The 21,285-nt window shown below is 34.8% G+C and overlaps 2 protein-coding genes across 6 annotated transcripts in view; one reads left to right on the top strand and one right to left on the bottom strand.

Moving 5' to 3' along the window:
- Positions 1–29: 29 nt before the first annotated feature.
- tubgcp4 (tubulin gamma complex component 4) lies at positions 30–15,204 on the top strand. The gene is made up of 18 exons (XM_073835952.1): positions 30–203; positions 542–670; positions 759–881; positions 970–1,023; positions 2,658–2,714; positions 2,811–2,890; positions 2,987–3,188; positions 6,881–7,046; positions 7,130–7,254; positions 9,463–9,513; positions 9,596–9,701; positions 9,788–9,895; positions 9,983–10,127; positions 10,223–10,400; positions 11,719–11,853; positions 11,942–12,058; positions 14,730–14,869; positions 14,950–15,204. Exons 1-18 carry the CDS (start codon positions 126–128, stop codon positions 14,960–14,962), a joined length of 2,007 nt encoding a protein of 668 aa, XP_073692053.1. The 5' UTR covers positions 30–125; the 3' UTR covers positions 14,963–15,204.
- Positions 15,202–21,285, bottom strand: part of tp53bp1 (tumor protein p53 binding protein, 1) — a 31,410-nt gene continuing 25,326 nt past the window's right edge. For 4 of the 5 annotated variants that reach the window (XM_073835948.1, XM_073835949.1, XM_073835950.1 and 1 more), the window contains 7 exons: positions 20,858–21,049; positions 20,399–20,578; positions 19,663–19,851; positions 17,962–18,056; positions 17,661–17,857; positions 16,008–16,144; positions 15,202–15,503 (listed from right to left, as the gene is read on the bottom strand). In XM_073835948.1, the coding sequence (XP_073692049.1) occupies positions 15,322–15,503; positions 16,008–16,144; positions 17,661–17,857; positions 17,962–18,056; positions 19,663–19,851; positions 20,399–20,578; positions 20,858–21,049 (1,172 nt within the window). In that variant the 3' untranslated portion in view covers positions 15,202–15,321. Of the gene's footprint in view, positions 15,504–16,007; positions 16,145–17,660; positions 17,858–17,961; positions 18,057–19,662; positions 20,579–20,857; positions 21,050–21,285 lie in introns of those variants that run through there. The other variant, XM_073835951.1, reaches the window with a different exon arrangement.

A 21,285-nucleotide genomic window follows, 5' to 3' on the forward strand; every position in this document is an offset into this window, starting at 1 on the left:
TGCGTCATCACCATGCGACCGGGGTTTTGGCGGTGCGAAAATATTAATGATGAGAGCTTACTGTCTGTATTTTTATTATCGTGTGTTTCGTTTGGATACGCTATTTGACTAACAACTCCGATAAAATGATTCATGAGCTGCTGTTGGCTCTGAGTGGATATCCTGGGACAATATTCACCTGGAATAAACGGAATGGATTGCAGGTATTGTATGCAGTACTCTGTCAGTGATGCATCTAATAATGTTAGTGTGTAACTTAACTGTAGTATATAAAGTGGATGAATTGCATTATAGCTGTACGGAAGTACGACAATAATATTTAGCTAACATGTAGTGTTTTTACTTTATCAATACAATTATATATAGATTTATTTTAAAATAATTTCCTACTGTGGCAGTTATAGTTACATGGTGCTTAAGAGAATACCATGATATAACAGTACCATGATGCATGCCCAAAAACATGGTAATACCATGTACCACTGTGGTACTATGTTAGTGGTATGCCAGTGTAATGAGACTCAAGTGTTGCCTGTCACAGGTGTCCCAGGACCTTCCGTTCCTCCACCCCAGTGAAACCAGTGTCCTCAATCGGCTCTGTAAAATGGGTACTGACTATGTGCGCTTCACAGAATTCATAGAGCAACACACAGGTCATGTCCACCAACAGGTAATCTGAGTTTATTCTGCATGCAATGTGTGTCAAGGACATGTTTAGATCAAGGCTGAAGTTTTTTCTTCTTCTACATGCCTCACAGGAGCATTACTGCAGCCAGCCGAGCCAGTCTGGGCTCCATGGCATTTACCTGAGGGCATTTTGCACTGGGCTCAACTCCATGCTGCAGCCCTATCGGCAGGCTTTACTGGACCTTGAAAAAGAGGTTTTATATTTGGAGTTTACATTTAAAGCCCTTGTGGTGCTTTTATGAATAAATAATGTCAGATAATACCATTTAATTTTCCCTACAGTTTCTTGGTGACCCACACCTCTCCATTTCTCATGTAAACTACATGCTGGAACAGGTAAATCAAAACTTTTTCGACGTTTTACCTTTACATTCAATCCACTGAAATAATGCTGGATTATCAGAAATATCAATTGATCTATTTACACTACCGTTCAAAAGTTTGGGATCAGTAGGATTTGTTTGTTTATTGTACACTACCAGTCCAAGTTTTTGGACAGTAAGATTTTTAATGTTTTTAAGTCTTTTTTTGCTCACCAAGCCTGCATTTATTTGATTCAAAATACAGTGAAAGCAGAAATATAGTTATTTTTACTTTTCAAAATAACTGCTTTCTTTTTGAATATATTTTAAAATGTGATTTATTACTGTGATCAAAGTGGAATTTTTAGCATCATTACTCCAGTCTTCAGTGTCTCATGATTCTTCAGAAATCATTTTAATATGCTGATTATGCGGTTCAAGAAACATTTTACTATATTATTATTATTATTATTATTATTATTATTATTATTATTATTATTATTATCAATGTTTAAAACAGAATACATTTTATCATGATTCTTTGATGAATAGAAAGAACCAAAGATCACCATTTATCTGAAATAAAAAGCTATTGTAACATTATACACTATACCATTCAGCTTTTTTGGGGAAAGACATTATAGAAATTAATACTTTTGTTTATCAAGGATGCTTTAAATTGATCAAAAGTGATGATAAAGACATTTATAATGTTACAAAATATTTCAAATAAATGCTGTTTTTTTTAACTTTCTATTCATCAAAGAAACTTGAAAAAAATCTACTCAGCTGTTTTCAACATAATAATAAATGTTTTTGATCAGCACATCAGAATATTAGAATGATTTCTGAAGGATCATGTGACTTAAGTAATGATGTTAAAAAATTTAAATCAGGAATACATTTTATTTTAAAATATATTCAAATAGAAAGCAGTTATTTTAAATAGTAAACAAATTTCAAAATTATACTGTTTTTGCTGTACTTTGGATCAAATAAAAGCAGGCCTGTTGAGCAGAAGAAACCTTTAAAAAAACATTAAAAATCCTACTCTCCAAAACTTTTGACTGGTAGTGTATGTATTTAAGTTTTTAAGAAATGAATACTCTTATTCAGCAAGAATGCAATAAAATTGATCAAAAGCGACAATAAAGACATTGTTATTGTATTTTTAAAGACATTTTGAGATATCTAAAAAAACATGGTTTCCACAATAGTATAAAGCAGTACAAATGTTTTCAACATTGATAATAATCAAAAAGATTCTTGAGTGCCAAATCAGCATATTAGAATGATTTCTTTGTTGTTGTTTTTTTTATTTGATTTGAATGATTTCATTGGAGTAATGATTTAGCTTTGCCACCACAGGAAAAAAACATTTTTAAAAAAAATAAGGAGAAAACAGTTTATAAGTTTTAATATTGCAAAGTGTTACTATTTTTACTGTATATTTTATTAAAAAGGTGCAACCTTGGTGAGAATAAGAGACTTCGTTTAAAGCATTAAATATCTTAGTGAACTCAAACTTTTTGAACAGAAGTGTATATCGTGATTTAAGTTAATAAATTATTGTTTTTTTAAACATTAGATTTAAATTAAATCATACTAAGTCCCAGAGTTTTCAGCCCCACTGTATATGACTAACTTGCAGTTTATTCTCTTGTTCAGTTTCAGCTTCTCTTCCCCTCTGTGATGGTTGTTGTGGAGACCATCAAGTCTCAGAAGGTCAGTAGCTTGACGGGTGCCACCGGTTTGCAGTAAATGATTAGAAGAGTGCATGGTTGAAAATAATAACCTTCTGAAACTTTCTTGTTTCAACAGATTCATGGCTGCCAGATCTTAGAGACTGTGTACAAGCACAGCTGTGGAGGACTGCCTCCTGTCAGGATGGCCTTAGAGAAGTGCGCTCTCAAAAACCCAAATAAAACCCCCTAATGCACATGAACGTAAGACAGAAATCTATTTTTACTGCTCTAATGGTAGTGTCTGTTTTGCAGGATTCTTGCAGTCTGCCATGGCGTGATGTATAAGCAGCTGGCTGCGTGGATGCTGCACGGGCTGCTGCTGGATCAGAGTGAGGAGTTCTTTGTCAAGCAGGGCCCCAGTGCGGGTGGAGTCACAGCTGCACAAGAGGAAGAGGAGGAGGACCTGGGTATTGGAGGTCTCAGTGGAAAACAGCTCCGTGAGCTTCAGGATTTGGTGCGTGACTTAATAACTGATGTTCTGTGATTCAGGGTAGGCTGGGTAATTTGTCTGGTGTGATTTCTTAGGCCCTAAATGTATAAATGTGAATGTGAGTTCCAGATACACCGCCGTTCAAAAGTTTGGGAACAGTAAGATTTTTAATGTTTTTTAAAGAAGTCCCTTATTCTCATCAAAGTTGCATTTATTTGATCAAAACTACAAAAAAATATGAAATATTATTGCAATTTAAGTTTTTTGTATTTTAATATACTTTAAAATATAATTTATTTCTGTGATTTATTTCTACATTTTCATCAGCCATTACTAAGTCTTCAGTGTCACATGATTTTTCAGAAATCATTCTAATATGCTGAATTATTATCAATGTTGGAAACAGATGTGCTGCTTAATATGTTTTTGGAACCCGTGATGCTTTTTTCAGAATCAGGGGTGATAGCGTTCCGGCACCACGCCGGATTTCCGGCGTACTGTGGCTGCGGGGAAAAAAAAAATCAGATTCGCGGATATTGCTCTGTCATTTCTCTAAATCTGAGATGTGCAGGTCAGAGAGCAGCTTTAACGCTCAACGACTCAAACAAGTCACATTCTAGCCGATGAGCCAATCAGAAGTAGGGAAGGGGCGGGCCTTGTGTCTTTGTCAAATAGATTGATACAGGTTAAGGCAATGCTCCATGCGCGAAGGTGTTTTTAGCTCGCATACTGTACAATTGTCTCCTACTGGCAACTCAAACCGTAAGTCATGGCTATGTTTATGAAGCCAGGGGAAGACATTAAGGATTTCGATAAAGGCATATTTACAGGGCTCGCAAAATCGCTAGCCCGACGTCCCGGAGCTATTGGGTTTTCCAGTCGGGCTACCAACATTATTTGACCGGCTGCCCGACGCGCTATCCTGAAGTAGAGGGCTCATGGGGTCCTTAAAACTCCTCAATTTAGTTGTATCAAATTTAAGGCCATAAAAAGTGGTAAATATTTTAAATAGTAAAAGAAGAGGATTAATTATTTTAAGAGGTCTTACAGTTGGGGACGGAAAGACGAGAATCGCGATAGAGCTGGATTAAACTTTAAGAGGCAATGATTTCATTGAATAAATATGCTCACTGCACGTTTCAAAGTCAAAACGCGGCACTGTTGTCTTTATATGAATGTATCTGAAGGGAACCGACAGTCCTCAGAAACGTGTCGTTGGCATTTTCATTTCATGACGGATAAAACAGCGTTAATGCTGCTTTGCTTTCAGCCATTCTTAGGGAAACCGTAATATTTCAGTGCTCCTAAAGCGCCCCCTCGTGACATAGAATTAATTTGCACGTCCAAATTTTTACCTGTTTTTGGTCAGATTATTGCAAATCTCGACCAATGTTTTTTATGCAAACACAGAGTTGTAAATGTGAAAGAAGTTAATGTGCTTTCTAAAAATCTAAACAATTAGGACATTGTTTTAAATAAATGTTATGCATTATATACTTGATTTATTCATTTTAATGGGATAAAGGCTGAAATGCCAATCTATAAGCTTTTTTTGTGAAAAACCTTTATCTGACTGAACTGAACCAACAAGTTATGTGTAAAAGTGCGTCGCATACATAGTACCTCCACCCCACTCACCTTGGGGGCAAGGGAAAAAAAAGTTCAGGCTCAGGAATTTTTTCCACTATCAGGCCTGCAGAATTCTTTGATGAATAAAAAGTGAAAAAGAACAGCAAAAACACAGCATTTCTGTATTTTTAATCAAATAATCACAGCCTTAATGAGCAGAAAAGTCTTCTTTAAAAACATTAAAAATCATAATAGTCCCAAACTTTTAAATGACAGTGTATGTCCAGTAAAATAAGTGTTTTTTTTTTACCAGCCTAGTAGTGTAGTGTTTTTTTGTTTGTTTTTCTGTAGAATATTTCTTGTAATATAATTTTTTGTTGTTGTTTTGTTTTGCTTTTATTTTAAAATGATTTTTTTTCTTTATAAAAAAAGGAAATTATACAACCATAATCCAACTTCATGAATTCATGAACAGACTTTTTCTGAATGCTTTTTCTTTTTTGATTGAATTTGATTTGATTTGATTTTCAAGGCCTAAAATATATTAAATAAATCCACTTTACACTTTAAAAGGCTTCCAAAAATAAAATGGTCCCTGCCAGAATTTCTACTATAATGATCAGTTTTATTTTGACTAGTGTAATTTGATATATTTTAGTTTAGATTTATATTTAGTTTTCTTTAAAAATGTTTTTTTTTCTTTACAAAAAATTAAAAACATATAATAATAATAATAATAATAATAAAACAATGGATGCGCATCATGAGTGATGGTAAATCAAATTATTTTAAAGTACCGCAAAAACGGTACAATTTTGAAATATTTTTTATTATTTAAAAGAACTGTTTTCTATTTGAATGCATTTTAAAATTTAATATAATCCTGTGATTTCAAAGCTAAATTTTAAACCCTAATTTCTTATTAATATGTTGAAAACAGCTGAGTAGAATTTTTTAAGGGTGTTTTTGATGAATCGAAAGTTCAGGAGAACAGCATTTAACTTTTGTTGTTTTGTAAAAAAATTGTTTTGTAACATTATAAATGTCTTTATCATCACTTTTGATCAATTTAAAGCATCCTTGCTAAATAAAAGTATTAATTTCTATAACTGCCCTCCCTCTTTTTTTTACTGACTCCAAGCTTATTAATGGTATAGTGTATAATATTACAAAAGCTTTTTATTTCTGATAAATGCTGATCACTAAATATTGCTAATAATAATTAATGTTTCTTGAACAGCAAACTAGCGTATTAGAATGATTTCTGAAGGATCATGTGACACTGAAGACTGGAGTAATGATGCTGAAAATTTAGCTTTGATCACAGGAATAAATTCCATTTAAATATATATTCGGTAACACTTTACAATAAGGTTCATTAGTTAAACATTAGTTAATGTATTAACTAACATGAACTAACCATGAGCAATACATTTGTTACTGTATTTACTAATCTTTATTAACGTTAGTTAACCGAAATACAGTTGTTCATTGTTTGTTCATGTTAGTTCACACTGCATTAACTAATGTTAACAAGATTTTAATAATGCATTAGTAAGTGTTGAAATAAACATTAACAAAGATTAATAAATGCTGTATAAGTGCAGTTCACTATTAGTTCATGTTAACTAATGTGGTTAACTAATGTTAACTAAAGAACCTTATTGTAAAGTGTTACCATATATTCAAATAGAAAACAGTTATTTTAAATAGTAAAAATATTTCAAAATGTTACAGTTTTTCCTCTACTTTGAAGATAAAAAATCTTTTGACTGGTATGTGTCAATGAAGGTTTATTACTGAAGCAAAGCTCAAGAATATAACATATCCACTTCGCACTTATAAAATTGAATTGCTCCTCGGCAAAACATCTTCTATAATGTGATGAAATATTTATAATGTATATGTTGCCGTTTAAAAAAATCAATTAAATACCCAGCCGCCTTTGAATGGCCGTCAATGGAGATTTGGCAACAGAATGGTGTAATTACAACACTCACCCGCAAGGGCTAACGCGAGTATGCTAAACAGCCCAACTCTGTCTGCTTGTACATTAATTAAAATATGGCAGTTTACCGCAGTTATGATCGCAATTTATACACGTTCCAGGATTAAACTGTCCTCTAATCATTGCTGTTCCTCTATAGAGACTGATTGAGGAAGAGAACATGCTGGCTCCTTCCCTGCAGCAGTTCTCTTTGCGTGTGGAGATGCTTCCCTCATACATCCCTGTTCGAGTAGCTGAAAAAATCCTCTTTGTTGGGGAGTCGGTGCAAATGTTTGAAAATCACAACCAGAGCCCATCTCGAGCTGGTGAGTGGAAAAACATATTGCCGCTGTTGTTTGTGCATTGTAATGGTTTAGTTTTGTAACGCTGCCCTCATGTGGTTGCTCAGGGTCTATACTGAAGCACCAGGAGGACATGTTTGCAGCAGAGCTCCACAGACTCAAACAGCAGCCTCTCTTTAGCCTGGTCGACTTTGAAAATCTTGTGGATGGCATTCGCAGCACAGTTGCTGAGGTTTGTCCTGTAACTAAATTCAGATACAAAGGTGAATCTCAAGAAACATGTCTAAAACATATTTTAAAGGGATAGTTCACCCAAAAATGAACAATCTGTCATTAATTACTCACCCTCAAGTCGTTCAAAACCTGTAAGACCTTTGTTCATCTTTGGAACACAAATAAAGATATTTTTGATGAAATCCGAGAGCTTTCTGGCCCTGCATAGACAGTAACGCAACGGACACATTTAAGGCCCGCAAAGGTAGTATGGACATTGTTAAAATAGTCCATGTGACATCAGTGGTTCAACCGAATTCTTATAAAGCTACAAAAATACTTATGTCCATAAAGAAAACAAAAATAACCACTTTATTCAACAATTTCTTCTCTTTTGTGTCAGTCTTTGACACACGTTCATGACTATTTAAATTATTCTCGTAGCTTCATAACATTACAAAAAATGCAACTGTTCATTGTTAGGCCATGTTAGCTAAGGTTTATTAAATAATATTAACAGATAAAACCTAAAAAACTAACCCGTACCCATCCACTTGTTCCAAACCTATGAGTTTATTTCCTTACACAAAAAAGAGACCAAACAGTTAATGGTGCTATTGACTTAAGTAGTATTTTTTTTCATACTTAATAAATGTTGAAATTAACATTAACAAATATTAATAAATGTTTTTTATTAATTAACTATTAGTTTTTTTATTGTTAACTAATGTAGTTTAATGTAAACAAATGGAAGCTTATTGAAAATTATTAGCAAAAATAGTTTTCAATTTAAATTATTTTGACACGTTGTGTTGTATTATATTGGTAATGAGAATCTAAAAGATGATAAAATCAAAGGCAGGGCTTCCAAAGTCATGGAAAATGTGGAATTGTCAGGAAATATTAGAATTATGATTTCACAACTGGAAACCCATAGAAATTAATGACGTCTCAAAAAAGATCAAGAAAAAAATGGAAATGGAAATGTACAGTTGAAGTCAAAAGTTTACTTACAACTTGCAAAATCTGCAAAATGTTAATTATTTTACCGAAACAAGAGGGATCATACAAAATGCATGTTATTTTTTATTAGTACTGACCTGAATAAGATATTTCACAATAATAGTTAAATTTATAAAAATTACGCTATTCAAAAGTTTACATACACTTAATTCTTAATACTGTGTTGTGTAATACTGTGTACTGGTTTTCCAGCATTTTTGTGTATTTGAACTCTTTCCAACAATGACTGTATGATTTTGAGATTTATCTTTTCACACTGAGGACAACTGAAGGACTCATATGCAACTATTACAGAAGGTTCAAACGTTCACTGATGCTCCAGAAGGAAAAATTATGCATTAAGAGCCAAGGGTGAAAACTTTTGAACAGAATGAAAAGTATACATTTTTCAGAAGCTACAGAAGATACTCTTCCCCAAAGACAAAATAAGTCAAATTTACCCTGATATTCAAATTCTCTTAATGCATCGTTTTTCCTTCTGAAGCATCAGTGAGAGTTTGAACCTTCTGTAATAGCTGCACATAGCTCCTTCGTGTGAAAAGATAGATCTCAAAATGATAGAGTTATTGTTAGAAAGGGTTTAAATACACAAAAATGCTGAAAAAACAAAGAATTTGTGGGACCTGAAGGATATTACTAAAAAAAACCCAGTTGTGAATTATTCAGGTAACAACACAGCATTTAGAATCAAGTGTATGTAAACTTTTGAACGGGGTCATTTTTATAAATTATTTTCTCTTGTGGACTATATGTTAACATCTTTTACATTAAATATTTATTGAAATATTAAGGTCAGTTGTAAATAAAAAATAATATGCATTTTCCATGATCCCTCTTAATTTGGTAAAATAATTAACATTTTGCAGATTCTGCAAGGTTCATATAAACTTTTGACCACAACTGTATATACCGGGGTGGCAACTCTGGTTCTGGAGAGCCGCAGCCCTGCAGAGTTCAGCTCCAACCCTAATTAAAACTCACCTGCAAGTATCTTTCTATTAACCCTTCAGACCTTGATTAGCTTGTGCAGGTGTGTTTGATTAGGGTTGAAGCCAAACTCTGCAGGGCTGCGGCTCTCCAGGAACAATGTTTGCCACCCCTGGTATATACTCTTTCTGGAGCTAAAATATGATCATGTTTTAATGAACACTAAAACCACTTCCAGGTGTCTAGATGTGACTGTGTTTTTGTCTTTTTCCTGCAGCACTTATGGACTTTGATGGTTGAAGAATCTGATCTTTTGGGGCAGCTGAAGGTAAATAAAGCAGTTTGAGTAGATGATATGCTTTTTCTGGTGAACTGTTGCATTCATAATGAATGTTTTTTTGTTGTTTTAGATCATAAAGGACTTCTACTTGTTGGGGCGAGGTGAACTATACCAGGCCTTCATTGACCTTGCTCAACATATGCTGAAAACCCCACCGTCTGCTGTCACCGAACATGGTATTAAGACACTTTTCTTACTTTTCTTAGAGGTCACCCTCTTCAAATTCTTCATCTTCATGATTAATTTGCTACATTTGTTACAGATGTCAATGTGGCATTTCAGCAAGCAGCTCATAAAGTGCTGCTAGACGATGACAATCTTTTGCCCCTCCTGCATCTGACCATAGACTACCAAGGAAAAGAAAGCAAAGGTATTGCCTACTGACTAGCATTTTTATCCTTCACCAACGCTTTCCACATATTAAATACTTAACAGAATTTGTTCATTATGCTTACAGAGGCTTCTGGGAATCGAGAGGGCACCACTCCTCCACAGGAGACTTCTCCTCGTGAGGCTCCGCCTACTGGCTGGGCAGCGTTGGGATTGGCTTACAAGGTTCAATGGCCACTACATATTCTTTTCACTCCTGCTGTGTTGGAGAAGTAGGTCATTGTTTTGTATTAGCTGTTTCGTAATATTGTTTTATTAATAAAACACCACAGAAGCTCATATGAAGCTAACCCTTGGTTGATTCCAGGTATAACGTAGTGTTCCGTTACCTGTTGAGTGTGCGTCGAGTCCAGTCTGAGCTGCAGCACTGCTGGGCCTTGCAGATGCAGCGCAAACATCTTAAATCAAACCAGACGGATGCCATTAAATGCAGACTCCGCAACCACATGGCCTTCCTAGTGGACAACCTTCAGTATTACCTTCAGGTTACAACTTGAATCATCTATTTATACTATATACAGTTGTGGCCAAAAGTTTTGAGAATGACACAAATAATAGTTTTCACAAAGTTTGCTGCTCAACTGCTTTTAGATCTTTGTTTCAGTTGTTTCTGAAATATAATTACAAGCACTTCATACGTTTCAAAGGCTTTTATCGACAATTACATGACATTTATGCAAAGAGTCAGTATTTGCAGTGTTGGCCCTTCTTTTTCAGGACCTCTGCAATTCGACTGGGCATGCTCTCAATCAACTTCTGGGCCAAATCCTGACTGATAGCAACCCATTCTTTCATAATCACTTCTTGGAGTTTGTCAGAATTAGTGGGTTTTTGTTTGTCCACCCGCCTCTTGAGGATTGACCACAAGTTCTCAATGGGATTAAGATCTGGGGAGTTTCCAGGCCATGGACCCAAAATTTCAACGTTTTGGTCCCCGAGCCACTTTGTTATCACTTTTGCCTTATGGCACGGTGCTCCATCATGCTGGAAAATGCATTGTTCTTCACCAAACTGTTGTTGGATTGTTGGAAGAAGTTGCTGTTGGAGGGTGTTTTGGTACCATTCTTTATTCATGGCTGTGTTTTGGGGCAAAATTGTGAGTGAGCCCAGTCCCTTGGATGAGAAGCAACCCCACACATGAATGGTCTCAGGATGCTTTACTGTTGGCATGACACAGGACTGATGGTAGCACTCACCTTTTCTTCTCCGGACAAGCCTTTTTCCAGATGCCCCAAACAATCGGAAAGAGGCTTCATCGGAGAATATGACTTTGCCCCAGTCCTCAGCAGTCCATTCGCCATACTTTTTGCAGAAGATCAATCTGTCCCTGATGTTTTTTTTTTGGAGAGAAGTGGCTTCTTTGCTGCCCTTCTTGACACCAGGCCATCTTCCAAAAGTCTTGGCCTCACTGTGCGTGCAGATGCGCTCACACCTGCCTGCTGCCATTCCTGAGCAAGCTCTGCACTGGTGGCACTCCGATCCCGCAGCTGAATCCTCTTTAGGAGAAGATCCTGGTGCTTGCTGGACTTTCTTGGACGCCCTGAAGCCTTCTTAACAATGCAGTGGAATTTTTTTTTTTTTGGGATTAAGTTAATTTTCATGGCAGAGAAGGACTATGCAATTCATCTGATCACTCTTCATAACATCCTGGAGTATATGCACATTGCTATTATAAAAACTTAAGCAGCAACTTTTCCAATTTCCAATATTTATGTAATTCTCAACTTTTGGCCACGACTGTATTTTAGTAAATATATGAAAAAATAATAGATTTATTTTGGTGTTTCCTCCATTGTTCTTCAGGTGGACGTTCTGGAGTCACAGTTTTCACAGCTCTTGCAACAGATCAATTCCACAAGAGATTTTGAAAGCATTCGATTGGCTCATGATCATTTTCTCAGCAATCTCCTCGCACAGTCGTTCATTCTGCTCAAGCCTGTGAGTGTCCATAACAAACCTCTCCTTGTCAATAATCCAGGCTATGTTCTGCCTTTGGTTCTTGATCTTAATTTGATTCCTCTCCCAGGTGTTTCACTGCTTGAATGAGATTTTGGACCTCTGTCATAACTTCTGTTCCCTGGTCAGTCAGAATCTTGGGCCTCTAGATGAAAGAGGAGCAGCTCAGCTGGATATTCTTGTGAAGGTAGCTTTGTTTGTGTGAACTGACGATTCAAAATGCAAGACTGTATTTATAGAAGCCTATTTCAGCCTCATGAGGGAAGAAAAACAATTATGCTCTGGTAAATCATAATTATGACATAAAACGTCAGGATTATGACTATCAAAACTGAGAAAGTCATAATAATGACAGAAAATTACTGTTAGTTATGACTAGCAATTAAGACAAAGTCATAAGTCGAGTTTATGAGAAGTCAGTTATTACATTTACAATTATAGAAGATACATATGACAAGTGGAAATTGAGTCATAATTATGACTCATAAATCAAAACTTTGATTAAAAACAAACAATTATGACAGCCATAAAAAGTCATAAAATATGACAAGTTGAAATTGAGACAAAAAGTCAGTCATCGCAGTTGAAAGTGAGATACTAAGTGGAAAAAGTCAAAAATATGATTAGAATTAACCAAATATTTTGATAGGAAATGGGCTTCCATAAATACAATCTTGAATAATTTCAATTCCATTATACATAATTATAATTATAAACTGTTCAAATAAAAAGGTAAACTTTTGTTTTAAACTTATTTCACAATTTTGTCTCTTTTAAAACTATAGAAGATACTTATGACAAGTTGAAATTGAGTTAAAAAGTCAATTATGACACACATTAAAACTGAATAACAAATTTAAATTATGATATGCAGCCATAAAAAGTTATAATTATGACATATTTAGATATTAAATGGGCTTCCATAAATACAATCTTGGATTTGGAATAATGTCAAAATCATAATTATAATTATATCATAAATTGTCAAAATAAAAAGTTTTTTTTTACTTATTTCACAATTTCATTTATCATTTTATCTCTTAAAATTATATAAGATACTTTTATGACAAGTTGAAATTGAGTTTAAAAAGTCATAATTAGGACACATAAATCAATTAAAATTAAAACATGTCAGAAATGAAAATTATGATCCTAAATCTAACAAGTTGAAATTGAGACAAAAGTTAATCATGGCAGTTAAAAGTTAAATACCAGGTGGGGAAAAAAAATCAAAATTATGACAAGAAAGAAGGTTATGATTTACTAAATATTTTGATAAGAAAATGGGCTTCCATGTATACAATACTGAAATCAGGACTTTGTCATAATTCATAAGTAGAATGATCATAAATTGTCAAAATAAAAAGGTACTTTTTATTTATTTACTTTTTTTTAATTATTTCACAATTTCAACATTTTATGCCTTAAAATTCTAGAAGATACTTATGACATGTCGAAATTAAGTTAAAAAGTCATAATTATGACAAATCAGAAACATAATAATGACAAAAACATTGAAAAAATTTAAATTGCGTACAGCCATAAAAAGTCATAATCATGAAAAGTTGAAATTGAAACAAAGTCAATCATGGCCGTTAAAAGTGAGATACTTAGTGAAAAAGTCATAATTATGACGAAAAAGTATGATTATGATTTACCAAATAGTTTGATAGGAAATAGGCTTCCATAACTACACAATTGGATTTGGAAAAACTTTTAAAACAGGATTTTTTGTGTCTTAATCATAATTATATCATAAATTGTCAAAATAAAAAGGTAAACCTTTAAACTTAATGCACAATTTCAACGTTTGATCTCCTTCTAGATGATACTTATGACAAGTCGAAATTTGGAAGTCATAATTAGGACACGTAAATTAAAACTTAGATTGAAAAATACATAATTATGACAAATTTTAATTGACAGAGCCATGAAAAGTCATAATTATGTCAAGTTGAAATTGAGACAAAAAGTCAATCGTGGCAGTTAAAAGTGAGATGCTAAATGAAAAATTCAAAATGAAGACATACTAAGTCATAATTATGTTTTTATAAATAAAAAGTATGATTACCATTTACTAAATATGTTGATAGGAAATGGGCTTCCATAAATACAACCTTGAATTTGGAATAATTATATCATAAATTGTCAAAATAAAATGGTAAAATGTTCTTATTTCACTTGTTTCAACATTTTATTATTTTAAATTATACTTATTTTAAAAGATACTTATAAGTTGAAATAGAGCTGATAAAGAAGTCATAATTATGACAAATCAAAACTTGGATAAAAAAAAAAATTGAGACAAAAAGTCAATCATAGCAGTTAAAAGTAAGATACTATGTGAAAAAAAGGTCAAAATTATGACATACTAAGTCATAAAAGTATGATTACAGTTTACTAAATTGTTTGATAGGAAATGGGCTTCCATCACGACAGTCTTGGATTTGGAATCATTTCAAAATCAGGACTTTTTATGTCATAATTCATAATTATATCATAAATTGTCAAAATAAAGGTAGTTTTTTTAAACTTATTTCACAATTTCAACGTTTTATCTATATTATTTATACTATTATTTCCACGACACTTACGACAAGTTGAAATGGAGTTAAAAAGTGATTATAACAAAACTTAGATAAAAAACAATTATGACAAATTAAAATGATGACATCCACGAAAAGTCATAATTATGACAAGTTGAAATATGGCCATTAACAGTGAAATACTAAGTGGAAAAAAAGGTCCAAATTATGACAAACTACATTTTTGGAAATGCATAATTATAATTATAACACAGTCTTTTTTTCCCCCACAATTTCAAAAATTTTTCAGATTGCTGTACTTTTAATTCACAGGGTTTTAGTCGTCAGTCATTCCTGCTCTTCAAGATTCTTTCCAGTGTTCGTAACCACCAGATAAACTCTGATTTGGCACAACTGCTGTTACGACTAGACTACAACAAATACTACACACAGGCAGGAGGCACACTGGGAAGGTAGGCATAACTGATACAGTGCTTCAGTGAGCTGATTCATGTAAAAAAAATCTAACTCATGTTGTTTGTTTGTCCTACAGTTTTGGGCTATAAAGAGGTGCCTGAAGATTTGAGGGATAATTCACACAATTCTGCATTTCAGCTTATTAAAGCATGCCTAATAGTTATAGATTTGTATATTTAAATTATTGTAAGATGTCACAATTGGTGTCCTGCTTTTCTGCACTCTTATCTATCTTAAGCCATTGTAGAGAAGTGAATCTATTCCTTGAACATGAACACTTAAAATCTGTAAATACCATATGCTTTGTAATCTGTTACGAAATAAAACAAGACAAGTGAAACAATCACATTTTTTTTTATTTCATAAAAACTATGTACAGTAAAACGCATGCACTAAAACACAGAGGACGTTTAAAAGACATGTGAGAAGACACTAGAGGAATGATGGTTTATGTGGAAGGGTTGTGACAGAATTCAGAGTTGCTGTCATAGCTGAGGCACTTTCCACAGATCAAGCTCTGAATCAGCCACTCCAGCGAGACAACAGGCATGTCTGGGGCCACGCGTTTCAGCTCCTCGGATGGACATGCAGATGATGTCACTGCCAGGTCAAACTTCTTGTTTGGAATGTCTGTCAACAATTGACATCACATTGCATATGGTTATCACTTCGTCAATCACACTATTTGAGCATCCTTAAAGGGATAGTAGCAAAAAATGAAATTCTGTCATTAATTACTCTCCCTCATGTCGTTCCAAGCCCATAAGTCCTATGTTCATCTAAACACAAATTAAGATATTTTTGATGAAATTTGAGAGCTTTTTGACCCTGCATAGATATCAACGCAACTACCATGTTCAAGGCCCAGAAAGGTAGTAAGGACATCAATAAAATAGCCCATGTTACAGCAGTGGTTCAACTGTAATTTTATAAAGCAACACTATTTTTGTGTGCAAAGGAAACAATAATAACAATTTTCTTATCTTCTCGTCTTCATGTTCCTAAGATGAAGGTCAGTCTTATGGGTTTGTAACGGCATGAAGGTGAGTAATTAATGACAGAATTTACATTTTTGAGTGAACTATTTCTTTAAAGCTCTTTACGTTTTTCCATGGAAATAAGTGTATTACCCACCAGAAAAATCTTCATTTTCTTTATGGTGATGAACTTTTGTTGCACCGCCCATGGAAAGCAAAGAGGTCCACAAATCCACACGATCTTCTGATATGAGCACCACCTTCAGAGCTTTAAAAGGGTTACAGCGAGGATGCCTGAGGACAGAGCGAAAAAACGTATTCACCAAAAGACACTTCAATCTTTTTTTAGGTCTTGTCCAGACTGGCACCAAAAAATTGCTTTTTTTTTTTTTTGGTTGTATTGAACAACTTTTTGAAGTTTCAGGATGTGCAGCATGCATCATGGTTGCAGAAAACCCAAGAGAGATAGAAAACTATACAAAATAGTTAGATTATTATACTGATTAGATGTCATTATCAAAATGTTCTCCACATCTTACAAGAGCTTGTCACCCAGCGATAAGCACTGTTATTCAACGAAATTGACGTTTGATCGTGGGATAGATCTGAAACAGGGATGACTTTTTTGTGGGAGCCTATCTGGTGGCAGAAAATTACAGTTTTCAAGTGTCCGCTAATGGAGCCATGGAATAAAAAAAAGGTACATTTGACTTTATTCTCGCAATTCCTACATTATATTTAACAATTCTAATAAGGAAAAACAACCTGTCATTCTGTCTTTTCTCTGTGGCGCTTCTGTTTTTTTCCCTCAGAACTGACTCACTTTTTTTGAGTTAAATCAAGTTCTAAGTTTGAATTAAGAGATATAAACTTGCATTTTTTTGTAATAGGTTTAAATAATATTTCATGCTGTAATTGGGCCTCTATGAACAGCATATGTGAATATTATGTAGACTTTATTGTTTAAATCAAATTTATGCTTTTAAAGTAAAGTAACCACAGCAGTTTTCATTCATAGTACGCCTGTTCAAATGGCGTCTTTGACGACAATATTCTATAAAAATTATTTGCGTTTGCATATCTTTGCATCAAAAGGCACAATTTTTTTTTTTCATATCTCTTAATCCATGGATTTTACCAATTTACGTCCACTTGTTACAAGTGTTTTTCTGCAACCACTACACGTAACCTTGACATCTATTCTGAATTGGTCTATAGCAACTAGTGTAGATGCAAAGGACGTTAACTGCATAAAAATGGATTGCTTGCTGACAGTCATCTGTAAAGACTAGGGGGCAGATTTACTAAACAGGGCAAATTAGCATTAGAGCACAATTCCATAAAAGTTCTGATGGGAAAGGAAAATTCTGTGTGTGTTTTACTAACAATGCGGACATTACAGAACACAGACACAGCCAAGATAATTTCCATAATGACCAGCGCAATCTACCAAGAGCAGTGCAAATTACCGCCTGCTTTAAGACATGCTTTTTTTTGGCCGGTAAATAATGACGCAAATACCAGTAATTAGATGAGTGCAAACGTTAGTAAATCGCATTGCTTGATTCATTTTAATACTCTCCACCCATAAATTTTGTGTCACAAATTCATGCATATTCAATAAGGTCAGGTGCAAAAATAACTGTCCACACCTTTTCAGTGCTAATTCCTCACTGCGCATCTTTAGTAAACCCTGACAGTACTAATTTAACACCAAAAGGCGGTTTAGTAAAACTGGCCCTAGATCTGAATTTTGATTCCTATATTAGATGAGAAAATGAGTCATATCCAAAACAAAACAAGCTCTTACCACTCCACAATGCATCCCTCTGGCCCCATGCCAGCAGGAAGTAAGTAGTTCCTGTAGTTGAGCAGCTTCTTCTCCTGGCAGCAGTCTCTCACCCACATCTGAGACACGCAGGGAACTCCACCTGCCACACACAGCAGGTACTTCCTGGTCCGGCAGTGCTGGTCAGCAATCAGCAAGCTCTGGTAGGCTGCTTTACACTGACGATGCAGAAAACACACTTACATAAAACATGCACACAGCAAAAAGTATGCTGTGCATTGCTTGCAGGAATGGAAAGGAGTGGGGCTGAATATAAACTCACCTGTTCCTCATTAAAGTCAAGCAGGACCATTCCTCCTCCCGCCTCCAGCTGTCTCACTGTGTAGTGTTTGTTGTAGGGCGCTCTCTGAACATAATCTAATGAGAGAAATCGCATTTTAGAAATCATACAAACACACTTCCAAATCTCATGCTCTCCAAGGCTGCAATTATTTATAGTTTTTATTAAATAAAAGGAAAAAAATACATTCATAACGTTTTAAAATGTCATTTATTCCTGTGATGGCAAAGCAGCCATTAATCTGGTCTTTAGTGTCAAAAGATACTTCAGAAATAATTATAATATGCTCATTTGGGGCTTAAGAAATATTCATTATTGTTTAGGTTTTTGAGGCAAACATTCCAGGATTTTTCTGGGGTTGAAGGTCCAAACTGCAGTTTCAGTGTGGCTTCAAAGGGCTCTACATGATCCCAGCCAAGGAATAAGGGTCTCATCTAGGCGAAACGATCAGTCATTTTCAAAAAAATAAAATAAAATGTATACACTTTTTAACCATGAATACTTCTCTTGCACTAGGTGGACGCATTACATAGTCATGCTGGAAAGGTTTCGTGTGACGTAGGTAGAAGTACAGTGTTTACAAAGAAAGTCAAATACACCACAAGAAACGGTAAAAAAAAATGATTTTGAAGATGAATAATGATTTTTTTTTGCCCTACTCTACCTTTTTGTACACAGACGAAAAACTAACCGCATGTGACCTTTCCAAAGTGATTACGTAATGCCCATCGCAGAGCTATTCCAAGACAAGCATTTGTGGTTGAAAAGTATATATATTTTTTTTTTTAGAAAATGACAGGACTGTTTCACTAGTTAAGACCCTTATTCCTCGGCTGGGATCATGTGGAGCCCCGGAATGAAAATCCTGGAATGTTTTCCTCAAAAACCTTAATTTCTTTTCGACTGAAGAAAGACAAACATGAAACAGCTTTTCATGAAACAGCGTTTAGCTGCTTTAAAAATCACTGCTTCATATGACACTTATATCACCAGCAAAAGCACAGAGCTTTAAAGGATTAGTTCACTTCCAGAAAAAAAAATGTATAGATAATTTACTCACGTCTAATTTATGTTCATGTCTTTCTTTCTTCAGTCGTAAAGAAAATGTTTTTTTGAGAAAAACATTTCAGGATTTGTCTCCATATAATGGACTTCTAAGGTGCTCCCGAGTTTGAACTTCCAAAATGTAGTTTAATGCAGCTTCAAAGGGCCCTAAATGATCCCAGCCGAGGAAGAAGGGTCTTATTTAGCGAAACAATCAGTTATTTCCTTAAAAAAAAAAAAAAAAAGTAAAGCAGCAATGAAGGACAATTTTGAAGTTGGAGGAAAAAAGTTTTTCAGCATAACTTTTATTTAATTATTTTTTTATTTTTTTACAAAATAACGATTGTTTCACTAGATAAGACCCTTCTTCCTCTGTTAGGATCATTTAGAACCCTTCGAAACTGCATTTTGGAAGTTCAAACTTGTGGGCACCATAGAAGTCCACTATATGGAGAAAATTCCTGAAATGTTTTCCTCAAAAAACTATTTCTTTACGATTGAAGAAAAAAAGACAAACATCTTGTATGACAAGGGGGTGAGTACATTATCTGTAAATTTTTGTTCTGGAAGTGAACTAATCCTTAAAATCCTAAAAATAAAGCACACTCAACACCAGTCTTTATTTGTCCTATCCCTCACCTTCATCCTCATCACTGGGCTGGTGGTTGGAGTCTCTGTCGTTTTCAGAGGATGCCGTCAGCATAAAGACAAACCCCATAAAGAGAGCGGTGTTTTCTGGCAGAGGTCCATGTGTTGCTACCAGGTCATTAGGGTCAGGCGGCAGGTCTACGCCGCTCCCAGATGTGTTGCAAGCAGCGATACGCTGTCCTGTTCAAGTGAAACAGAAGTAAAATAAGTATGGCGTAATGCAAACACTATTTTGACTCAAAGACTAGATGTGTAACAAGAGCCCGTAAAGAATAATGAACTGTGAGGAATTAAACACAGGCACCACTCCCATCTACCCTGTTGTGTGCTCACCACCACAAAAGGAAAAGCATGTTATGCCACATACCAGTTGTTGTTTAGAGCTGGAGATCTGCACTCTAATTGTATCAAAAGAGTATTTATTCAAACCTTCAGGTGGTTTATCAGATGTTTTATATTGTAAAAGCAGACAGTTACATACAACAATGGAAACGCTAGGGAGAAAGGCACTCATACGGCTTGAGTTAATTTAAAAATACATTTACAGATAAATGTAAAACATAATTTCATAGCCACTAAAAAGAATAAAATGTTAAAATCCTAGAACAATAAAAGACCAAATTAGTCAATAAAATTAGTCATATGATAAAACATTCTTCTAAAATTGAGCAAATGCTTTGGTCCAGAATGTTGAATTACTAAAGTCTGTTTGTAAGGGGCACCGTACCCACTCTGGCCCCTCCCCCCCTGCGTCCTCTCTTGGCTGGACTTCTTTCTTCCTCTGTGCTGCTGATGAGCTTTCGTTTCCCAGAAGGCCCTGGGTTTCTCGGGCTATTGGAGGAGCTGCGTGTAGGGGTCCCTGCTCCGCTGTTTCCTCTGCGTCTCCGCTTTCCTTCTACCAGGTTATCTGTAAACAAAATAACACTGTGATGCCAAATTTGACCAAACTAGTGCCGTTTCAACTTGTGTAACAGACTTTTAGCAGTAAGCATATCATACATGGATAAGTTAACCTCTGCTGGTAGACACTTTACATCATTAAATAAAAAGCAAATTTGAAATCCAAATGTGTGCAAGCAGCATGTGAATTGCACTATATTATACAAGATGTTTGCTTCCATAGCTAGCCCAAATCCAGAATTTGTTTCCACTTTCAAAGGTTTGAATAGATCCATTAAATACTCACCGAGGCTGATATCAGAGGCCATGGTTTGGGGTGTAGATGGTTCGTAGGGTCCCAGTCCAAACTGCTCCCTTAGACGGCTACCTTGGTCCATGCTGAGAATCACAGATGTTCTGCTGTACCAATTACACTGACCATCTTTTTCCACAGAGTACAGGAACTCAGAGCCTTGAGTCTTATGACCCTTCACCACACCTGAAAACCAGAGACACAGAATCATTATAGTTTTCCCACAGTATAGTCCCCCCTACACAAATAATGAATTACTTTTGTTTAAAATGTTCCTTAAACATTTTTAAAAATTATTTCTGCATTTTGACACAAAAAAAACTAACGTAAAGTAAGTAATTATTAGAGAAAAACAGGAAAAGGCATATGGATTATTGTAGACAGAACAGACAGATACACAGAGATAGGCAAAGGTGGACTGA

Source organism: Garra rufa, chromosome 3 (assembly GCF_049309525.1).
Source record: "Garra rufa chromosome 3, GarRuf1.0, whole genome shotgun sequence".
Lineage (NCBI taxonomy): Eukaryota > Metazoa > Chordata > Actinopteri > Cypriniformes > Cyprinidae > Garra > Garra rufa.